Source organism: Prionailurus bengalensis, chromosome B2 (assembly GCF_016509475.1).
Source record: "Prionailurus bengalensis isolate Pbe53 chromosome B2, Fcat_Pben_1.1_paternal_pri, whole genome shotgun sequence".
NCBI lineage: Eukaryota > Metazoa > Chordata > Mammalia > Carnivora > Felidae > Prionailurus > Prionailurus bengalensis.
In genome coordinates, this window is record NC_057349.1 from 95,830,370 (window position 1) to 95,848,965 (window position 18,596).

The 18,596-nt window shown below is 41.8% G+C and overlaps 1 protein-coding gene across 1 annotated transcript in view; it reads left to right on the forward strand.

Annotated features, from left to right (window-relative positions):
- The first annotated feature begins 5,378 nt into the window (after positions 1-5,378).
- Positions 5,379-18,596, forward strand: part of CRYBG1 (crystallin beta-gamma domain containing 1) — a 186,685-nt gene continuing 173,467 nt past the window's right edge. The window contains exon 1 of the mRNA XM_043592034.1: positions 5,379-5,594. Within this exon, the coding sequence (XP_043447969.1) occupies positions 5,422-5,594 (173 nt within the window). The 5' untranslated portion in view covers positions 5,379-5,421. The remainder of the gene's footprint in view (positions 5,595-18,596) is intronic.

Sequence of the window (18,596 nt, forward strand, 5' to 3'; positions counted from 1 at the left end):
TCTGATCTGGGACAGCTTCCACTAATCTCTAATAGTCTCTTCCATGTGTCAATGACCAGTTGGTGATTTAAATGGGACTGGCTGATCCCAAATGGTCTCACTCACATTTGTGACAGGTGGCTCTCTGTTAGAAGGGAGTGATGGGGGTGACTTGGCCACGCATCTCTTATCATCTAGCAGGCTAATCTAGGCATGTTCATATAGCAGTAAGATTCCAAGAGAAGCAAGGAGGTAAGCCCAGTGTGCAAGATCTTTTCAAGTACTCCTTGCATTACTTGTGCTAACGTTTCATTTACCAAAATAAGGCACAGCCAACCCAGATTTAGGGAGTGAGAAAAGAGACCCTGCTTCTTTATGGAAAGAGTGGAGAATTGTGGGCATTTTTACAATCTACCATAATGTCAACTTAAATTCAGATAGAACGTGTAACAGAAGTCTAGAGAAAGAAAAAAATAATCCCTGTAGGTTAGAGGGAGTTGGCCTCTTGGAGGATGAGAGGAGATTAGAGATGGACCTCCGATTGCTGGATAGAGGGAGAGGAGTGTGAAGGGCATTATAAGATAGATAAGAGGACCCCACCTCTATCTATTCAGTAAAATCCTAAAGACAGAAACAACATGACCTTGCCAAAGGGATACACTCTGTGCCAGGTATCCTCCTACGTCTTAATGTTAGTGTTAGTTAAATGTTTGCATTATTCAGAGTTTTGACCTTGTTCCTCCTTGTTCTACACATTTGCCCTGGGTGGTCTTATTCAATTTCATGGCATCAACTCCCACCTGTTCAATGACGCGTAGCTCCGACCTGTGACCTCCAGAACCATCTTTTTCAATGAGTTCTTAGAAATCTCTGCTCATATAGCCACCAAGCACTTCAGCCTCAATATGTTCAAAACCAAATTTATTTTCATGACCTACTCTTTCTCCCGTTTTACTGTTTTTTAGTTAATGGTTTCACCTCCGTCCGTTTACCTAACCTGGAAACCTAATTTCATAGTCATCCGTGACTGCTTCTCCTTCTTTGTTCATCACAATCCCTAGTGATTCCATCTCCTACACGTACCCTCCTCTCAGATTCCCACCCGACTGCTTTGGTGTGGGCTCCTATCGCCCTCACCTGACCTCTTGTAGCAACTTCCTACCTGGTCTTCCTCAGTTAGTTTCACCCTGCTCCACTCCATTCAGGGTACACTTTATAAATCCCAAATTTGTTTATGTCACTCCTCGACTTAAAAATGTATCCTCAGTCCCTATTGCCTGAAAGCTAATTCCTTAAAAGCATGGCTTAATGAGTGCTTAGCCATCTGGCCCCACCTAATTCCACGATCGATCGTCATCTCCTGCCACTCTGCCTGCCCCACCCCATCCTCCTTCCCCCCAACCTCACTAAGCTTCTCACTACTCCCCACCAACAACGCACGCCCTTTCACAATCCTGGGACTTGGCCCATGTTGTTTACTCTTCCTGGATTGCCAGCCCTTCCTTCTCCATCTGGTAAATTCTTATTCATCAGCACAGCTCATAAACCAGTCACCTCCTTGCTAATGACTTCCCTGAGCCATACAGAGTTAGTCACTTCTGTGTTCCCATAGCCTTTTGCCCTTTCCTCTGGCAGTGACCATCTTTCATGCTTTTGGGGGCCTAGACTGTGTTATGTGCTATGGGATGTGCTACGTTTGGCAGATTTTCAGCCACATGAATTTCATCTCTCTGAAGTAAAATCCAGAAAACTTTAATTTCCCTTGCAGCTAGGAAGCTGTTAAATGACCCAGACTCCCCCACATCAGACATGCCTTCATAAAACTCTTCTTTTAGAAACTCTTACTCCTTTCACAGTACATGTGTAAGTGGGGGGTGGGGGGGGAGGCTGATGGTCTATCGAGAGTGATTGGAACAGGCCTTTGATTCTTGGGGCGATAGGAACAGCACTGCCTGTGTGAAGCTCCTTGTGCTGAGAGGGGAGAGCAGTGTTGCTAGACCGGCTCTCTGTGGTGGCTGGCCATGGCTGGGTTTCAGGGTCTGGCTCTCTGGCTCTGTGGGATATCCCGTGGGCCACCTAAATGCTGGGATAAATTAATTCATCGCCCAAACAAGCCCAAGTAGATCTGTTTCTCAAGGACTGAAAAACAGTGAAGCACTTTGGTTAGAACACTTAGCGCGTTTTATTGTGCAAGTTGTCATTTATTTAATCAAGTTGTATAGTATGAAGGTGCTTGCTTCCCTCATTAGATTTATCATGAGTACTGTATGTTATGCTTCTATGCATAGACCTGATTTCTTAATGATTCAACTAAAATTATACATCGAGTGCCTACTCTGTGCCATGCACTGTGCTGGTCATTGGAGAGATTACAGTGAAAAAGACACACGGGATCTTTGCTTTTTCAAAGTGTACAGTCTAGGGGCGCCTGGGTGGCTCAGTCAGTTAAGCGTCCAATTCTTGATTTCAGCTCAAGTCATCTCACGGTTCGTGAGCTCAAGCCTCTCATGGAGCCTGCTTGGGATTCTCTCGCTCTCCCTCTCTCTCTGCCCCTTCCCCCACTCTCTCTCCTGAAGAAAAAAAAGAAAAGAAAACAACAAAGTGTACAATCTAAAAGAACTGTGCCTGAAACATTCTACGTATCCAATTAAGTTAGTGTACCAATTTATTTGAGTATTTCAATTAATGAGCATTTATGTGCTGAAAATATAAAAATAAATGAGAAATGTCCTTAAGTTTCTCTCAGGCTACTATGAGACACAGGTATATAAATAAATAATGTGCATGCATTGTGCACAGTGTGTTAACCAAAATATGTTCCAGATTTGGTTCCACCAAATCTGGAACTGGTGGCTCAAAGGGGGAGTGGCTTGAAGAATGCTGTTTGGGGGAGTCAGGAATAAAAGATGGAATCTCTGAACTTGAAAATATTTGAGCAAGTGTGCATGAGATTTCCTCTTTTTCCCTCTTCCCTTCTCCCCCTTTGCTTCCCTTTCCCTTTCTTCCTTCTTCCCTTCTCTTCCCCTTTCCTTGCTGTTCCCTTTGCCCTTTAAGTATCAGTTCAAGGACCATTTTTATAATAAATCTCGGCAGACCACTCCTCTTCCTCCCTCCCAGACTCCCAGACTGTGTTAGTAATGTTTCCAAACTCCCGTAACGCTTTGTACATTCCTCTGCTAATTCTCTTTCCTTTTGATGTATGTCATCTGTGTACCTGTCAGTGTCACTCAACTCATGCCAAGTCAGGGCTGGGCATTTAATCAGCATGAAATAAACTCAATAAATGTTTTTTTGAGGAAACATAAATTTAAATTGCAATGAGAAACCACTACGCCCTCATCAGAATGGCCAAAATAAAAAGGATTGATAATAGTAGGTGTTAATGAAAATGTGGAAAAACTGTAAATTTCAAACACTGCCGAAAGGAATATAAACTGACAACCTTTTTGGAAAATTACTTGGCAAACTTTAGTAATGTTGAGCATTAGCAAAAAAATTTACACATGTTCACATTTGCATACCCTGTAACACAGAGATTGAACTCTTAGATATATATCCCCCCAAAAGTGCTTATGTTATATCAGCTTTATTCATAATAGTCCCAAACAACCTAAATGCCCAACCACAGATTGGATACATTAATTGTGGTCTATTCATGTCACAGAATAGTGCACAATATTTTTTATTCAAAATGAAAAATTACATGCAACAATATGGATGATTCTTATAGACTAATACTGAGCAAAAGAAATTGGACACAAGAAAAGTACATATTGTGATGCCACTTATATGAACTTCCAGAAGAGGCAAAATTAACCTCTGGTGATGAAGTTTAGAAGGATGGTTATCTTTTGCAGAAGTAAGACAGACACTAAGGCACTCGAAGGTGACAGAAGAGACTTCTGAAGTTTTGGAAATACTCTATATTTTTATAATGGTATATTTAAATTTTTTTTTCAACGTGTATTTATTTTTGGGACAGAGAGAGACAGAGCATGAACGGGGGAGGGGCAGAGAGAGAGGGAGACACAGAATCGGAAACAGGCTCCATGCGCTGAGCCATCAGCCCAGAGCCCGACGCAGGGCTCGAACTCACGGACCGCGAGATCGTGACCTGGCTGAAGTCGGACGCTTAACCGACTGCGCCACCCAGGCACCCCTATAATGGTATATTTAAAAGCCACACACAGAAGGATTTTCTGAGACAAGGTTAACTGTCCTTCACTAAAACCATTTTACACCCCCAACCACATAATATGTAAACATTTGAGCTATATACTTACGATCTGTGCGTTTGCTTTACCGTATGTAGGTTGTTTCTTGATAAAAATGTATTTAAAACCTAAATAAAAATAAATGTTCCTTGAATGAATGAGTGAATGAACGAAGGAGGGAGTGAATGAGTTGGGTCCGTAAAGAGAAAAGAAGGTATTGAAGTATAAGAGGGACGACTGGAACTGCATTTAATTTTTAAGCAGCAATGCTAGGTTCTTGAGCTCTTTATACTCTAATAATGCCCCCTAATAATTGCTCATGCGCTTCCTTTGCTTAAACATCAGTTCTTTGCTATTTAAGCACAACTGTGAGGTTAAGAAAGGAAAAGCCATTAACAGTAAAGCAGATAATGACAACCTCCTGGGACTGGCATTTAATTCACCGTGAGGGAGCCCTTTGGGAACTGGGGAATATACCCAATTCCCTTCTGTTTTTTATCCTTTTGCGATTTATGAGACGCAAATACAAATTAATTACTTAGACTCTTGAAGGGAGAGGAGAGGAGTTGGCACGCGTGTTTACAAAAAAAGAACGGAAGCCAGCCAACATGTGACATTGCCCAAGCCACCCAAAGGTCAGAGTGGAACAGTCCTAATTGCCGGGTGGCCCGGCCACGGGATGCGCCTCTCCCATCCTTCTTCAGGCGGGGCTCCTGGGTAAGCCACTCATCCCGCCAGCCTGACACAGGCCGCAAGTGGCCAACAATTCCGCAGGCGACGGATGGCCCGTGTACCAGGGGCGCCGTCGAAATCCGACCCAGCTCTGGCTCCCAGCCCAGAGCCGGCGATGCCGTGTCAGGAGAGGTAGTTCCCAGGGAGTCCAGCAGGTGTCGCTGCTCCACGGCTGCCGGGCGTCCCCAGGGTGGGAACCGGGGGCGTGTCGACTCCACCTGTGGCTCCCACCGCGCGCGCCGCACCTGGGTACGCGCCGGGTGCCGCCCTCGCCGCGTGGGGGCGCTGTGCCGCGGCCGAGAAGTCGCCTGAGCCCGGAGGGCTCGGGCTGCCAGGCTGCTCGCGCGCTGCTCGGTCCTCGTCCTCTAACCCTCTGCCGTCCCCCGCACCGGCGACGAGGGGGCGGGGTCCGACGGCGCGCTGGGAAAGGCGGGCGAGCTGGCGCCCAGGTATGTTCTTCCACAAGGGCCGGGCGGCGGAGGAGGCGGACAAGAAGATGCCACTGTCGCCGCCACCTCAGGGCGACCACGCGGAGTCCGGTCCGTCCAGGACCCCCAAGAAGCACACCCCTTTCCACATCTGGCGCTCCAAGAAGAAGCAGCAGCCTCCGCCGTCGGACTGTGGGGTGTTCGTTCCACACCCGCCCCCGGCGCCTCTCTGCGAAGCCAGGTAAGCTCCTCTCCCGCGCCCTAGAGTCGCACGACCTTTCCCCCAAGCTACTCCGGGCTATGATGACCCATGACACGAGTCGTCTCCACCGGCAGCCGCGCTCTTCCCCACCCGGAGCGGGGGAAAGGCCCAGAGTCCGTTTCACCCGGCAGGGGTGTAACGGGGTCCAGAGGGGCACAGACGCGGCCTCTGCCGGGTCCTCGTGGCCTCGGGTTCCTCGTGGCTTCTGGCTCAGACCAAGCAGCAGCGAGAGGAACTTGTGCCCACCCATGTGCCTTTTGTTTTGACTGGCAAAGACTTTATGCAAGAAAAGACTTTATTAACCTGCTAAGAAGGGGTGCGGTAGGGAAGGATTATTGCCACCTGAGTGAATAGGAACCTTGATAATGGTGCCTTTATTAATAGTGAAGATCTCCACTCTTACAGACCTCCATTGGCCTCATAGGACCTGAAAGGAGGAGGAAGTGGCAGTGATATTATCCCCATTTTTATGGGTGGAGAACCTGAAACCAAAAGGTGAATGGCTTGTCCCCATTGGAATCAGTGTCAGAACTAGGCAGCACTAGGCAGCACCTAGTTATTTAAAATATAACTGCCACTATGCTCTTTAAATTTTTATCAACACTTTGTGTGATTACTGTTATACTATTTGAATTGATACATTCGTTGAACAATAATCTGTTTGAAGTACCAGTATGTTTCTGTGGTTTGGGGGTATAAAATACTTTTAATGAAGGACAGTTGGCAATATCCAGTAAATCCTGCTGTGCGTATATTTTAAGTACACCCTTAGGAACTATGAGGGCCAGAATAAAATAGTGCAAAATTCGCATTTTAGATATAGTTTCCTTTCATTTCTAAAAGAGTCTTAACTTTGCAATGTGTTTTTATTGGCTCAGTAAAACTGTGTTGGGCGCCTTAACTAAGTGCTGGGATATAAAAAGCAATGAGAGTGATCTCTGTAATCAAAGGATTCTTAGTCTCTTGTGGAGACCGACAAGTAAACAGTGGGATGAATCCTATGATAGATGTTAGGACAGAAGAGGGGACCCAGGAAGGCTTCCCGGAGGAGGAAGGCTGAGTAGTTTAATCAGACAGAAAAGGGGAGGAGCCACGACTTCCAGGCTGAGGATGCACTATAAGCATCACCAACACTGGGAAGACCATGGCACTTGCTGAGAAGTCCAAGTGGTTCAGGATGTTCTGAGTATGTGTGAGGGAGGGGATGGGAGAGGAGTGCTGAGAGAGAAGGCATTTTATTTTTGCTCATATTTTTATCATCCACGGTGACAATTCGTTGTCATAGAACATATTTTTCTTTATTCAAAGACTTCCTGTGCTCACTTACGAATTGAAATTTCTTTTTTTCTTAATTTTTTTTAACGTTTATTTATTTTTGAGACAGAGAGAGACAGAGCATGAACGGGGGAGGGGCAGAGAGAGGGGAGACACAGAACTGGAAGCAGGCTCCAGGCTCTGAGCCATTAGCCCAGAGCCCGACGCGGGGCTCGAACTCACGGACTGTGAGATCGTGACCTGAGCTGAAGTCGGGCGCTTAACCGACTGAGCCACCCAGGCTCATTGAAATTGAAATTTCTTTAGAAAAAATGTTACTTAATAACGATGTACCCATCATTGAAGTGTTTTTCCAATTACCTCCATAGATACTTCAAACATTTCCTTGATGGTTTTTTCCCTCTGACATGCTCCCATAATTTCCTGTCTATCAAAATGGAATCATACACAGCCATAGACAATATTTTCAAATGCAAATCCATTTTAGACTAAAACTTAAAATAGGAGCTTTTGCTTCTCTTCTCAAGTAGCTTGTATTTTCATTCAGTCTTGAAGCGCTTTATTCTTTCCCTCAGAGCTGTGATGAACTTTGTACTAACAAATGTTCCCCAAACTAAACATACTGGTCTGTCTTTGGATGTTTTCCTAGTTAGATCATCTCCATAAATACTATATTTACTTCTGAGAGAGTGTACCTGTTTCTAGTCTAAGGCACACTTAGGTTTCTGGTAGTCTTGGCCAGCGTGGCTCTCTTGAGCTGTCTGGACCACATCCATTCACTTCTGTCCAGGACTTGAGGTGGTGGAACTCAGCAAATCGTGCAGTGCTCACTGTGGCCTTTGTCTGTATATGGGGATGGGACAGTCAGGTGGCCGTGTGTTTTTGCTGGACATATATGATTACTATTATGGGCTTTTAGAGCAAACAAGAATGAATTTGTATCTTGGCTGTGTGACTTTGTGCAAGTTGCTTCACCTTTCTGAGTCTCAGTTTCTTCATTCAGAAAATGGAAAAATAGTAATAGTGATTATGGAGAGCTGTTGTATCAGATGAGTTTATGTTTTAAATGTGAAACTCTTATCGCACTTCTGGATACAAAGTAAAAACTCAGTAAATGTAAAATCATCATCGTCATCATCATCGTCATTATAAATGCCAAGATCTTAGTGGAAGAAATAGAAAAAAATAAGGCTGGGTGGGGAAAAAAATGCTTCCCTTCCTGGAAGAGCTTACCACTCCAAAGAAGGTTTAAAGTCTATTGTGGTCAGATTTCTGTTCGGCCAATATTTTCAGCTTTTAGTGTGGATGTTCTAAAAACCAATGATGGTCATTTTCTTTAATGTCAAATAATTTGAACATTGCTGCCTCTCTTCCTAAAATTCACCCTTTTTTTTTTCAGCTCATTTTTCGTAAAACATGTTAATATGTTCTTTTTTTTAATTTTTTTTAACGTTTATGTATTTTTGAGACAGAGAGAGACAGAGCATGAACGGGGGAGGGTCAGAGAGAGGGAGACACAGAATCTGAAACAGGCTCCAGGCTCTGAGCTGTCAGCACAGAGCCCGACGCAGGGCTCGAACTCACGGACCGCGAGATCATGACCTGAGACGAAGTCGGCCGCTTAACCAACTGAGCCACCCAGGCGCCCCTGTTAATATGTTCTTTTTCATAGAAATAGAGCTGTTGCCCTCCTGCTCCTGGGCAGCCTATCCCCTGTCTAGTCCATTATTGTCTTGCCTTAAAAGGTCCAGTGGAGAGGATATGGATAGGGTGTGGCGACCTGTGGCAGGACTTACCTTAGCAGCCATTAGTGGCACGTGTTTATCAAGTTTGGAATTATACTCCATTTTTTAAACAGTTTGTTCAGCGTGTGGATTCTCTATCTGGGTTTAAATCCCTGTTCATCTACTTAGTGTAACAGCCATGTCATCCTGGGCAAGTTGTGCCTTGGTTTTTGTCATCCATAAAAGGGGCATAATAAGAGTTGTTATAAAAATGAACAAGTTGATACATGTCAAGTGCTCAGAACAGTGAGTGGCACATCTTCAGCACTCAGTAAATGGAAGGTTGCTTCTCTTTTTTCTAACTACTATCTTGCCTATACCTCCTTGTCTGTAGTAATTTTATGTGTTTATTTTCTGCTATATGATGGAAATGGTGCTTCCTTCTATAATTTCCTTTATTTAGCTCTTAGCTAAAGGTCAATGCAGTGAAGTGAAAATGATTACCCTTAAACTAAATTGAACCCCAAACCTAGAAGCAAGCATTAATGCTGTCTGCCAAAGAGCCAAACTCAAGTGGTGGGGAGCCTCGTAATCCTCTGAAAATCTGCAGACCTCATTTCCTTTGGAGGAAAAATGCAGCCAGTGCCTGAGGGCAGAGCATCCTCACTGGGTGGGCACAGACCTACCTCCAAGTCAGGGTTTGCGGGCTCAAGTTTCTGGATAGTACACAGTCCCATTTTTCTGTACTTCAATGGACCTTTCCCTTCTCTGGAGAGAAAACAACTTATTTCCTGATATATCACTAGAATGTTGTGAGGATAAAGTGATGTTTGATTCCTTCAGAAATGGAACAATTATTTAAAATGTTATTTGAAAGCACTCTGGAACTGTAGAGTGTTAGTCTTCATGACTTAAAGTGGATTCTAGTTTTCAGTCTTTTATGGCTGGGTTGGTGTTTAGGACTCTAAACAGGTTTAATTATTTTCTAACATAAAGGACATGGCTAGTTTGGTTCCGTTTTATCCAATGTTATATCTAAACCGGTTAATACTGGGTTACTTTTCTTATTTAGCTTATGCCAAAGGCAAGAATTTGAAATTATAGGTTTTATTTCACCACTGATGAGCCGGGAATTTAAATTTGAGCTCCGTCATTTACTAGCTGTGAGCTTCTTGGGAAGTTACTTCTCTGGTCTAACTTCAGTGTCATGATCTGCAACCTACCTCTGAGCATTGTTTTGGAGACTTAATATATTTTCAGCAACTGGCATGGCACCTGGAAGAGAACAGATGCCCAATAAATAGTAGCTCTGAGGGGCGCGTGGGTGGCTCAGTCGATTGAGTGTCCCACGGTTGATTTCGGCTCAGGTCACGATCCCAGGATTGTGGGATTGAGCCCTGTGTAGGGCTCCACACTCAGCATGGAGCCTGCTTGAGATTTTCTCTCCCTCTGCTCCTTTCCCCTGCCCCACTCTCTCTAAAAAATAAAAATAATTTTTTTTTAAATATATATCTTCAAAATAGTAGCTCTGCAGTGGAAAAGGCAGAGACTGTGGTGTTGGACAGACTGTTTCAGGTCTGCCTCTGCCATTTGGATCCAAGTTTCCTGAAGCCTCAGCTTCCTCACCTGTGAAATGGAGATGCCAGCACTTCCCTTATGGGGCTTTCAGAGGATTAGATATCATACATGTAAAATGGGGCACAGGGCCTAGCCCAAGGCAGGTGCTGGACAGATGAAAGGTGGTAGAAGCTAGAGTGACAGGGGCCGTGATGGCTGTGATTCTTGTCTTCAGAGCAATGGAGGCAGCATTAACAGATCTGTTTTCACACTGTAAGTAGAGTCAAGCAACTTAAGAGGCCCAGGAGTTGTAACTAGGTCTGTCAAGCCCTGAAGTACCTTTGGATATCTGGATGTGCCTGTTAGTCTATAAAAGAGTGGCCCTTTATGCATTCGGTGACTTAAAAGTCTTAATACCTCTGAGTGAGGAAGGAAAAGGTAAACTTTATACTTGAAGTTAGAGGAGTTTCTCCTGAAGTGATTTTGGCATCAGAGTTCAGTATAGACTAACTCTTTCCCCCTTCTCTCTGTTGTTGTAGTACTTTATCCATTTCTATACTTTCAGTCATGATCTTCTTAGTCCATATGTAAGTGATATACATGCTCTTGGAGACCTTTAGAACTGCTGGGCTTGGATTCACTTCCTTTTTCTTTTTTAGCTTTTAGTTATAAATCTTATTTGGAAGGACAAGACAGTAAATCACTGCTTTACTATTTGTCCATGATTAAAGCAATGCAGCAAACATACTAGATATTGAAATTCGTTTTCTAACTCCAAATATTCATTCAAAATGCCCATCTTACTATGAATATGAAAAACACATGTCTGTCTTAAAGTTGAGTTCACCTAAGGGGTCAGTGTGTTTCAGGGATGTCCATGCAGAAAAAATTGATCTATTTTTTTAAAACAATGATTTCTGGTAAGACAATTTGAATCTTGAATTGCATGTATTTCTGTTTACCTTGAAATTTTTATCAAATAATGCTTAATCTCCATTTCATGTTGTACTTACTGTACAAAAGATTTACAGATTCTGTTCATGAAATCATTTTTCTAGGATTAATGATAGATTATTCTCTGGCACAAATTCCCTTCTGCATCTTCTTTTTTTTTAAATCAAATGATAATTTTTAAAATTTTTATTTATTTAGAGAGAGAGTGCAAGAGTGTGTGTGCACATGCCAGGAAGGGGCAGAGAGAGAGGTAGAGAGAATCCCCAGCAGGCTCCATGCTGTCAGCACAGAGCCTGACATGGGCTCAATCCCATGAACCGTGAGACCATGGCCTGAGCCGCGATCAAGAGTCCACCACTTAACCAACTGAGCCACCCAGGTGCCCCTTTTTGTATCTTCTTATTGAAATGTTTACCGATCAAATTCTAGAGAAGTTTCTTATGACCAAAAAAACACTTACAGAGCACTTACTCTATATCAGGTACTGCGAAATAGAACAATGAAATCAGAAGTGGTCATAGTTCCTAAGAAACTTGCACACTAGTGGAGAATGGAGCATACAGATGAAAATGAATAAAGTAGCATATGGTGATGCATGAAGGGCAGAAATATAAGATTTAGGGGCAAGTGGGTGGCTCAGTCGGTTGAGTGTCCAACTCAATTTCAGCTCAGGTCATGATCTCATAGTTTTGAGATTGAGCCCCATGTTGGGCTCTTTGCTGACAGCGCAGAGCCTGCTTACGATTCTCTCCCCCCCCTCTCTCTCTCTGCCCCTTCCCAGCTTTCTCTCTCTGTCAAAAATAAGTTTTAAAATAAGATTTAATCAAATGTCCTAAGGTCAGAAGAAGGATCAGAAATTTGAAGAAGCAGAAATTTTTTTCTCTGATGAAGATGTTTTACTCATATTGAATAATTAATGACAATTTTTTCCCTCTGATATGAAGATCATCAGAGGCTCCAAATCTTCTTGAGGTTATAATCATCTTAAACTATACCCAGTGCTCATGGAAACTTTTATCTTCATAGTAGCATTTAAGACAAAGAGAATCATGTATTCTGGATTATGCTTAAATAATTTTCTCCAGTTCCTTAAAATATCTAGAGCCTGAGACTGTATTATTTCAGCTCTTCTGTCATATTTTGACATCTAGGAAGAAAGACTGGGCTTGAAATGTGACATACTCATTTGAAACCTTGGCTGAAATTATACATGATGTCAACATGATGTTGACATTCTAAAATTATAGACTGAAAATAAGTGGTTCTTAACATTCTTTAGATAGATTTACAGATCCAAAGAGCTAACCTGGTGTCTACTCAATCTTTGTCAAGAGATTCTGGAGTCTCTTTCAAGGAGAGTCCAGCATTGCCTATTTTCTCAAAGCAGGTGTTCTTCCTTAAAACACACACACACACACACACACACACACACACACACAATATCTTTATTTTCATACTAAATTGCCTGGCACATCCAACAGCTGTCTTTCCACATATTCACTTCAGAAAAATGAATTCTCAGCTTTTTCCGAAGATGGAATTGAAATGTGAATTCAAAATCTTATCCCAAAGTAAGTTTTAAAGATAAAGTGTGTATGAATGTCTGACATGTGTGGGGGGTGGTAAGAAAAGCCATTTGTAGCTCCCTTAGAATACAGCTGCATTGGGCTGACTCAAATGCCTCATCATAATACCTCCAAGGGTTCAGATTTATGAAAAGTCTTATTCTAGAGAATGAGTACTTGCTTAGTGCTGTCTTTACGGCACTGCACGTCTCCTGGATGGGCCTGTTCAGTGGAAATGAAGCAATACCAGAGACCCTTCATAACAAGGGAACATTTTGACAAAGTGCCAGGAGACCCCAAGGACGTACAAGTGACTCAGAGAATCCAAAGTCCATTGTGGTGTCCCCAGCTCCTCTTACCAACAAGTTATAGACAAGACAAGTACAGGCTGAACCTGTAGCTAACTCAGAAAAATGAAACACAGAATTAACAAGTGCCTTTTGTTTTTTGCCTTCCCATAGATGGCAACTAAACAAGTAAAAGTAAGTTGCTGTTAAGCTTGGCAAAATATTCTGTGGTGAAGAAAGTGGGTGTTGGCTGTATTTAGTATTGTTGTGTGCCATTTCAAACCAACAACCCTAACTGAATCTCATTTATTAGAAATTAGGGTTATGGCATCCTGAAGTTAGTATCAACAGCTTGTACAAGAGATTTGGCTAATAGTTATATAAAGACACCATACATAATACACCTTCTCATCTTTTTCAAATTAGTGAATGAGTGGCATAAGCTCCTGATAGTTCTTTGGATTCTCTAGTTGGATGTTCTTTAATCTTGTGACTGGAGTCAAGAGACAAAATAACATATGCCAAATAAAATAAGAAATGAGAGGGAGCATTTGGTTTATAATAACAACTTCAGACCATGTCTGTGAAAACATTGTCTTCCATCAAGATTTGGCTAAAAGATGCAGTTTATTTAACATACGTGGTATATATTAGACCCTGTTTTAAGCGCTTTACAAATATTAACTCACTGCAATTAATTAATAACATCCCTGGGAGGTAGGTACTATTACTGTCCCCATTTTGAGGAAAAATGAGGCACACGAGGGTATGGTAATTTAGTCAGCATCACAGAGCTCATAAGATCTGGGGCTGGGATTCTTCACCTGGTGGTCTTGAGTCCTGAGGTTAATCACTGCAAATTGAAATCACTGTGGTTGATGCTGCCTCCTTTATATTCCCACAATGAGTATGTTTAGGCCTTTGGTTTCACAAGAAGAAATTATAATATATATTGGAAATCAAGTTAATTTTGGTACTAGACAATTTTTATGTTAAGTAGTAGAGAGAGAAATATGTAAATTCACAGAAATATAAGTACATTAAAAATATTGGAAGAAAAAACAATTTTTAGGCTTATTTATTTATTTTGAGAGAGACAGAGATAGCATGAGCAGGGCAGGGGCAGAGAGAGAGAGGGAGAGAGAGAGAATCCCAAGCAGACTCTGCACTGTCAGTACTGAGCCTGATGCAGGGCTTGAACTCATGAACTGTGAGATCATGACCTGAGCTGAAACCAAGAGTTGGATGCTTAACTGACTGAGCCACCCAGGTGCCCCAGAAAAAAACAATTTTAAAGCAGAAATTTTAAAGTGTATGTAATACAAAAGTAATGTGTCTAGATCCTGCGTTTGGAGCTTCTGCCCAGCCTTTGTCAGGAAACAACATAACCAAGATGTAGGCCTAGTTTGTATACCCTCCTTCATCTCCCAAAGTCTTGGCACAAGCAGTACAAGGCAAGGCAGGCGACCCTCAAAATTTACAGTTGCTGCCCAGGCCAAGGGGGTATATCAGAATTCCTCAAGCTGAGCTGCAAGGAGCACTTCTAACTTTTGGTCTCCAGAAGTCCTGCTGCTTGAATCCTTTGGTTTTACTTCCTGATTTATCACTGAGGGGTCCCTGACAACGAATTCAAGTTTTACCTTATCTTGGCTCTACACTTGAAGGGTTATAAACCATTACGGGTATTTTAACCCACCTGAAGCTCATAATGGCTCTGTGCGGTAGGCCCATGCCCACATTTTAAACATGAGGAGATTGAAGTTCAAAACATGCAATGCTGGTGAAGGAGGTGGGCCTGAAACAGGTTTTCTGATTTCTGGGCAGCTGTTGTTTTTGGTTCTCTTGGATTGTAGACTGTGCCTCCCTGTTCCTGGCCTGTAACCACCTTTGATAGGAGCCCAGCTGATTCATCTAACTTCGTGATGACTATTCCCCTGGAAATCTTCCCCTTGTTTCATAAGCCAACAACCATGAGATGGATTGCAAGATTGAGTTACGAGTTATTCAGCTAGTGTATATACACTATAGTGTGGTTATTGACATATCAATTACTTTCAGAGTTTCTGCTAGAGTTAGTATTTCACCGACTACCAAAACACCCCACTAAAAAGAACTGAATTCCTGTTCTCACAAAAATATTTTTAACTTGCACAGCCATATTTTATAACAACAAAATGTCAATTTGAAATTATAGGGTCTATTCGTATTATACCCAAGCAAGGACTCCCTTAATGGGGCTTGAAGTAATGCTGGTACTATGACATGTAATATACTTTATTCATCATTTGTCATTTAAATGTTTTGATAATACCGGTAGATTTATAAATATCTTATGAAAGCATAGTTTGATTGTATTTGCATCTGCTATTTGAAAAAGACATAACAGTTGAAGCAAACTGTTGACATTCGTGTTGAAATACAGTGCCTCCTTTATGTTGAATGCCACGTGCAAACCTAAGAACTGGTCCTTTTCAAGCCTGTGCAGTGGAGGCTCCCCAGGCATTGCCAGACTTTCTTGGCTCTACAGCCTTGCAAATGTTGGCTTTCTTCCCCACTGTTTAGCTCCCAGGAACTAAGAGGTTGTTGTTGTTTGCACAACAAGAAAATGTAGTTGTTCCTAGGTGGGATTGCAGAACTAGTCTCTCCTAGTACTAACTACCCAAAACAATTTTGTCTGAAAGAGATTCACTCATCGGTCCCGAGTCCTTCACTGGAGCATACTTTAGATTGAAACAACAGCATTTGTATTCCTGTATGTGTCAGTAAACATGTTTAAACAAGCTAGCCTAAAACTAGATTTTGGATTTTTTTCAAGATAAAAATAAAGTATGACTGAATTTCTGGCACTTGCTCAAGTTCTGACTTTTACCAATTTGATTTTGTGATTGTCCTAATATCATCCTATAAGAAGTTTTAAGAACTTTGACCCAGAAATCTTAGTAGCCAGTACATTGCTGGCAGTGAATTGTACCCTTGTTATTTCACTTCTATTAAAAGCCTTTTTTATACCCATAAGGGGACAACCAGCCCTAGATCTAGGTGATAACTGCTGAAGATGCATTGAGGCTTTGGGTCCTTCATCATCAAGCAGTTTCTTCCTACAGAGAAACCCCTCAGGAATTTATGCATCAACTTCCTTGCTCACAAGGTTGCTTTCCTCAGTGTGTAATTACACCCTGGTTACACATCCATAAATGTACACAGCCAGCAGATGTTAAACAAGGAGGAACACCAATTTTTATCTTAATGTCACTCAATAATTGATCAACAAATAACAAAAGTAACAGCCAGTTGGATTTGGGCATGTTTCCTTTTTTTGTGTGGGGGTGGGAAGGGGGTATGTTTTCTGAGGAAAATGGGTGTGGCATGGGGATATGGGTGAGGGGAATTCTTTTTAGTCACCTAATTTCTAACCTCTCCTGTGGGTTAAGTAAACACGAGAAAACCTTTTTCAAGAATAACTAAGACAAAGGAACTAATGAATTGAGTACCTATTATGTGGTAGTTGCTTTCATATTCAGTGTATCTCATTTAACCTTCATAAAAGCTCTGCTAAGTAAGTCATTTTACCCCCCATATTTACAATCGAGAAAATAGAATCTGACAGTGTCAGTAAGTGATAGAGCAGTATTTGAATCCAGGTCTTTCTAACTCCAAAGCTCATAATAGTTTCACCAAACCATGAGAAAACTAAAGCTTTGAATGAGTAGTTGATAGAATGTGTGTATCTGTGTGTGGTAGGTAGTCAGTTGCAGAATGGAAGTATCCAACACAAATGTAATTATCCACTTGCTTTCAGAGCTATCATCCTTTCAAAAACCAAAATAGAATCATGCTCCTTAAAATGTCTCATTGTGAGAAGGGGAATATCTAAGAATGAAGAGTTCATATGTGTTAGGAAGTCAGTGGGGCACTCTTGTTTTCCTGGGAACCCTTGACTTGAGATAATTCTGCCAAAAATCAGTGACTCAGTCCTTGAAGTGTTAACTAAACTTGTTGCTCCTGATTTCCAAACTACTCTAAAAGCCGGAGTCTTACTACCTGTTGCTGGCATGATTCACAGAGTATGTAAAAGAATCTACGGTGAAAATGTTGAGGCTTCACTCTTCATAAAAGTTAATCACAGCTCTAAAAGAGGAAAGACATTGCTGGTGACCCAAACTCCAAATTTATAGGAGATACTGTTGGCTTGAAAGACACAGCTCCAGAGAGCTTGATGTAAAAAGATTATGAAAATCCTTTAAATTATCTTTATAGGAAATAGTAAGTTTGTCTTTAGTGCCCATTTCTCTGAAAATAGAATTTTATTTTAACTTTTATATATTTGAGGAATTAAAAAAAATTATATTTAAGGGGATCCTGGATGGCTCAGTTGGTTAAGCGTCCGACTCTTGGTTTTGGCTCAGGTCAAGATCTCACCATTTGTGGGATTGAGCCCCGAGTTGGGGACTGATAGCACAGAATCTGCTTGAGATTCTCTCTCCCTCCTCTTTGCCCCTCCCCTCCAAATAAACTTAAAAAATTATATTTAATAAAGCTCATTAATTTCTATGAGTTTTATTAAATGCACAGAACTAATTCACAGTAGGTCATAGAAGAGAGTACATTTCTTTTTCCATTATGCTAGACTAAAAACATGCTCTGGCATAAATTACTTATAGTCATTAGTACTGCTCAATTTCTAGAGTACAACTGAAAATTTGCCACTTTATCTTAAACCACAGTTCTGCTTGTTGTAGACTTTCTCTAATATTAAAAACAATTATTCAGTGATCATGTAATTGAAGCCTCAGATTTGCTTCTTCCATTTGTGGTTCAGCCAATTGAGCAGATGTTACCTCTCTCAAAAACAGTCTTGATGAATGGCTGTTAGTGACTGTGTCACACTCAGGAAGGTAAGTAAATGTGAGTGTCACCACATTTACAATAAACTGCACCGGTGTAACTCATTTATTTAAAAAACACTCATGGACACCTGCCGTGTGGGAGGCTGGTGGTGCGTGGGCTGGCAAACCAGTTCAGGCTCTATCTCTGGGAACTGAGTTTCACTTTCCTGTCTTTTGGAGAAGCTGCAATATTCACCATTAAAATAATAAAGTTTCCACACTTGCTGTTATTAATAAGGAAGAAAATATTCAAACAGGTACAAGAAAAGGCTGAGAGATACAGTGGGTTAAACCTCCGAGGAGATGGAGAATTTATAATCCCTGAGAGCTCTCCACCCCATCACTGATCATGGTATTCCAAAGAACACCTGCTAACATTTGTGGTATGTGTGTACACTCACGATCCAGTTAAGGTATATAAAATCTCCAAATTGATGGTTATATTTATATTTGTATGCACACATGCATTCCAACACTGAAGTATTTTACTTATATAGGTGGTCCTCAGTTTACAACGAATGGTTCAGTTTATGATTTTTCTGACTTATGATTTCTCAGTTTTACGATGGTGTGAAAGTGATCTGCATTCAGTAGAAACTGTATATCAGATTTTGAATTTGGATCTTTTCTGGACTAGCAGTACAGGGTGTGATACTCTCTTGTGACCCCGGGCAGGTACAGCCTCCGGTCAGCCACGTGATCACAAGGGTAAACAATCCATGCGCCTACAACC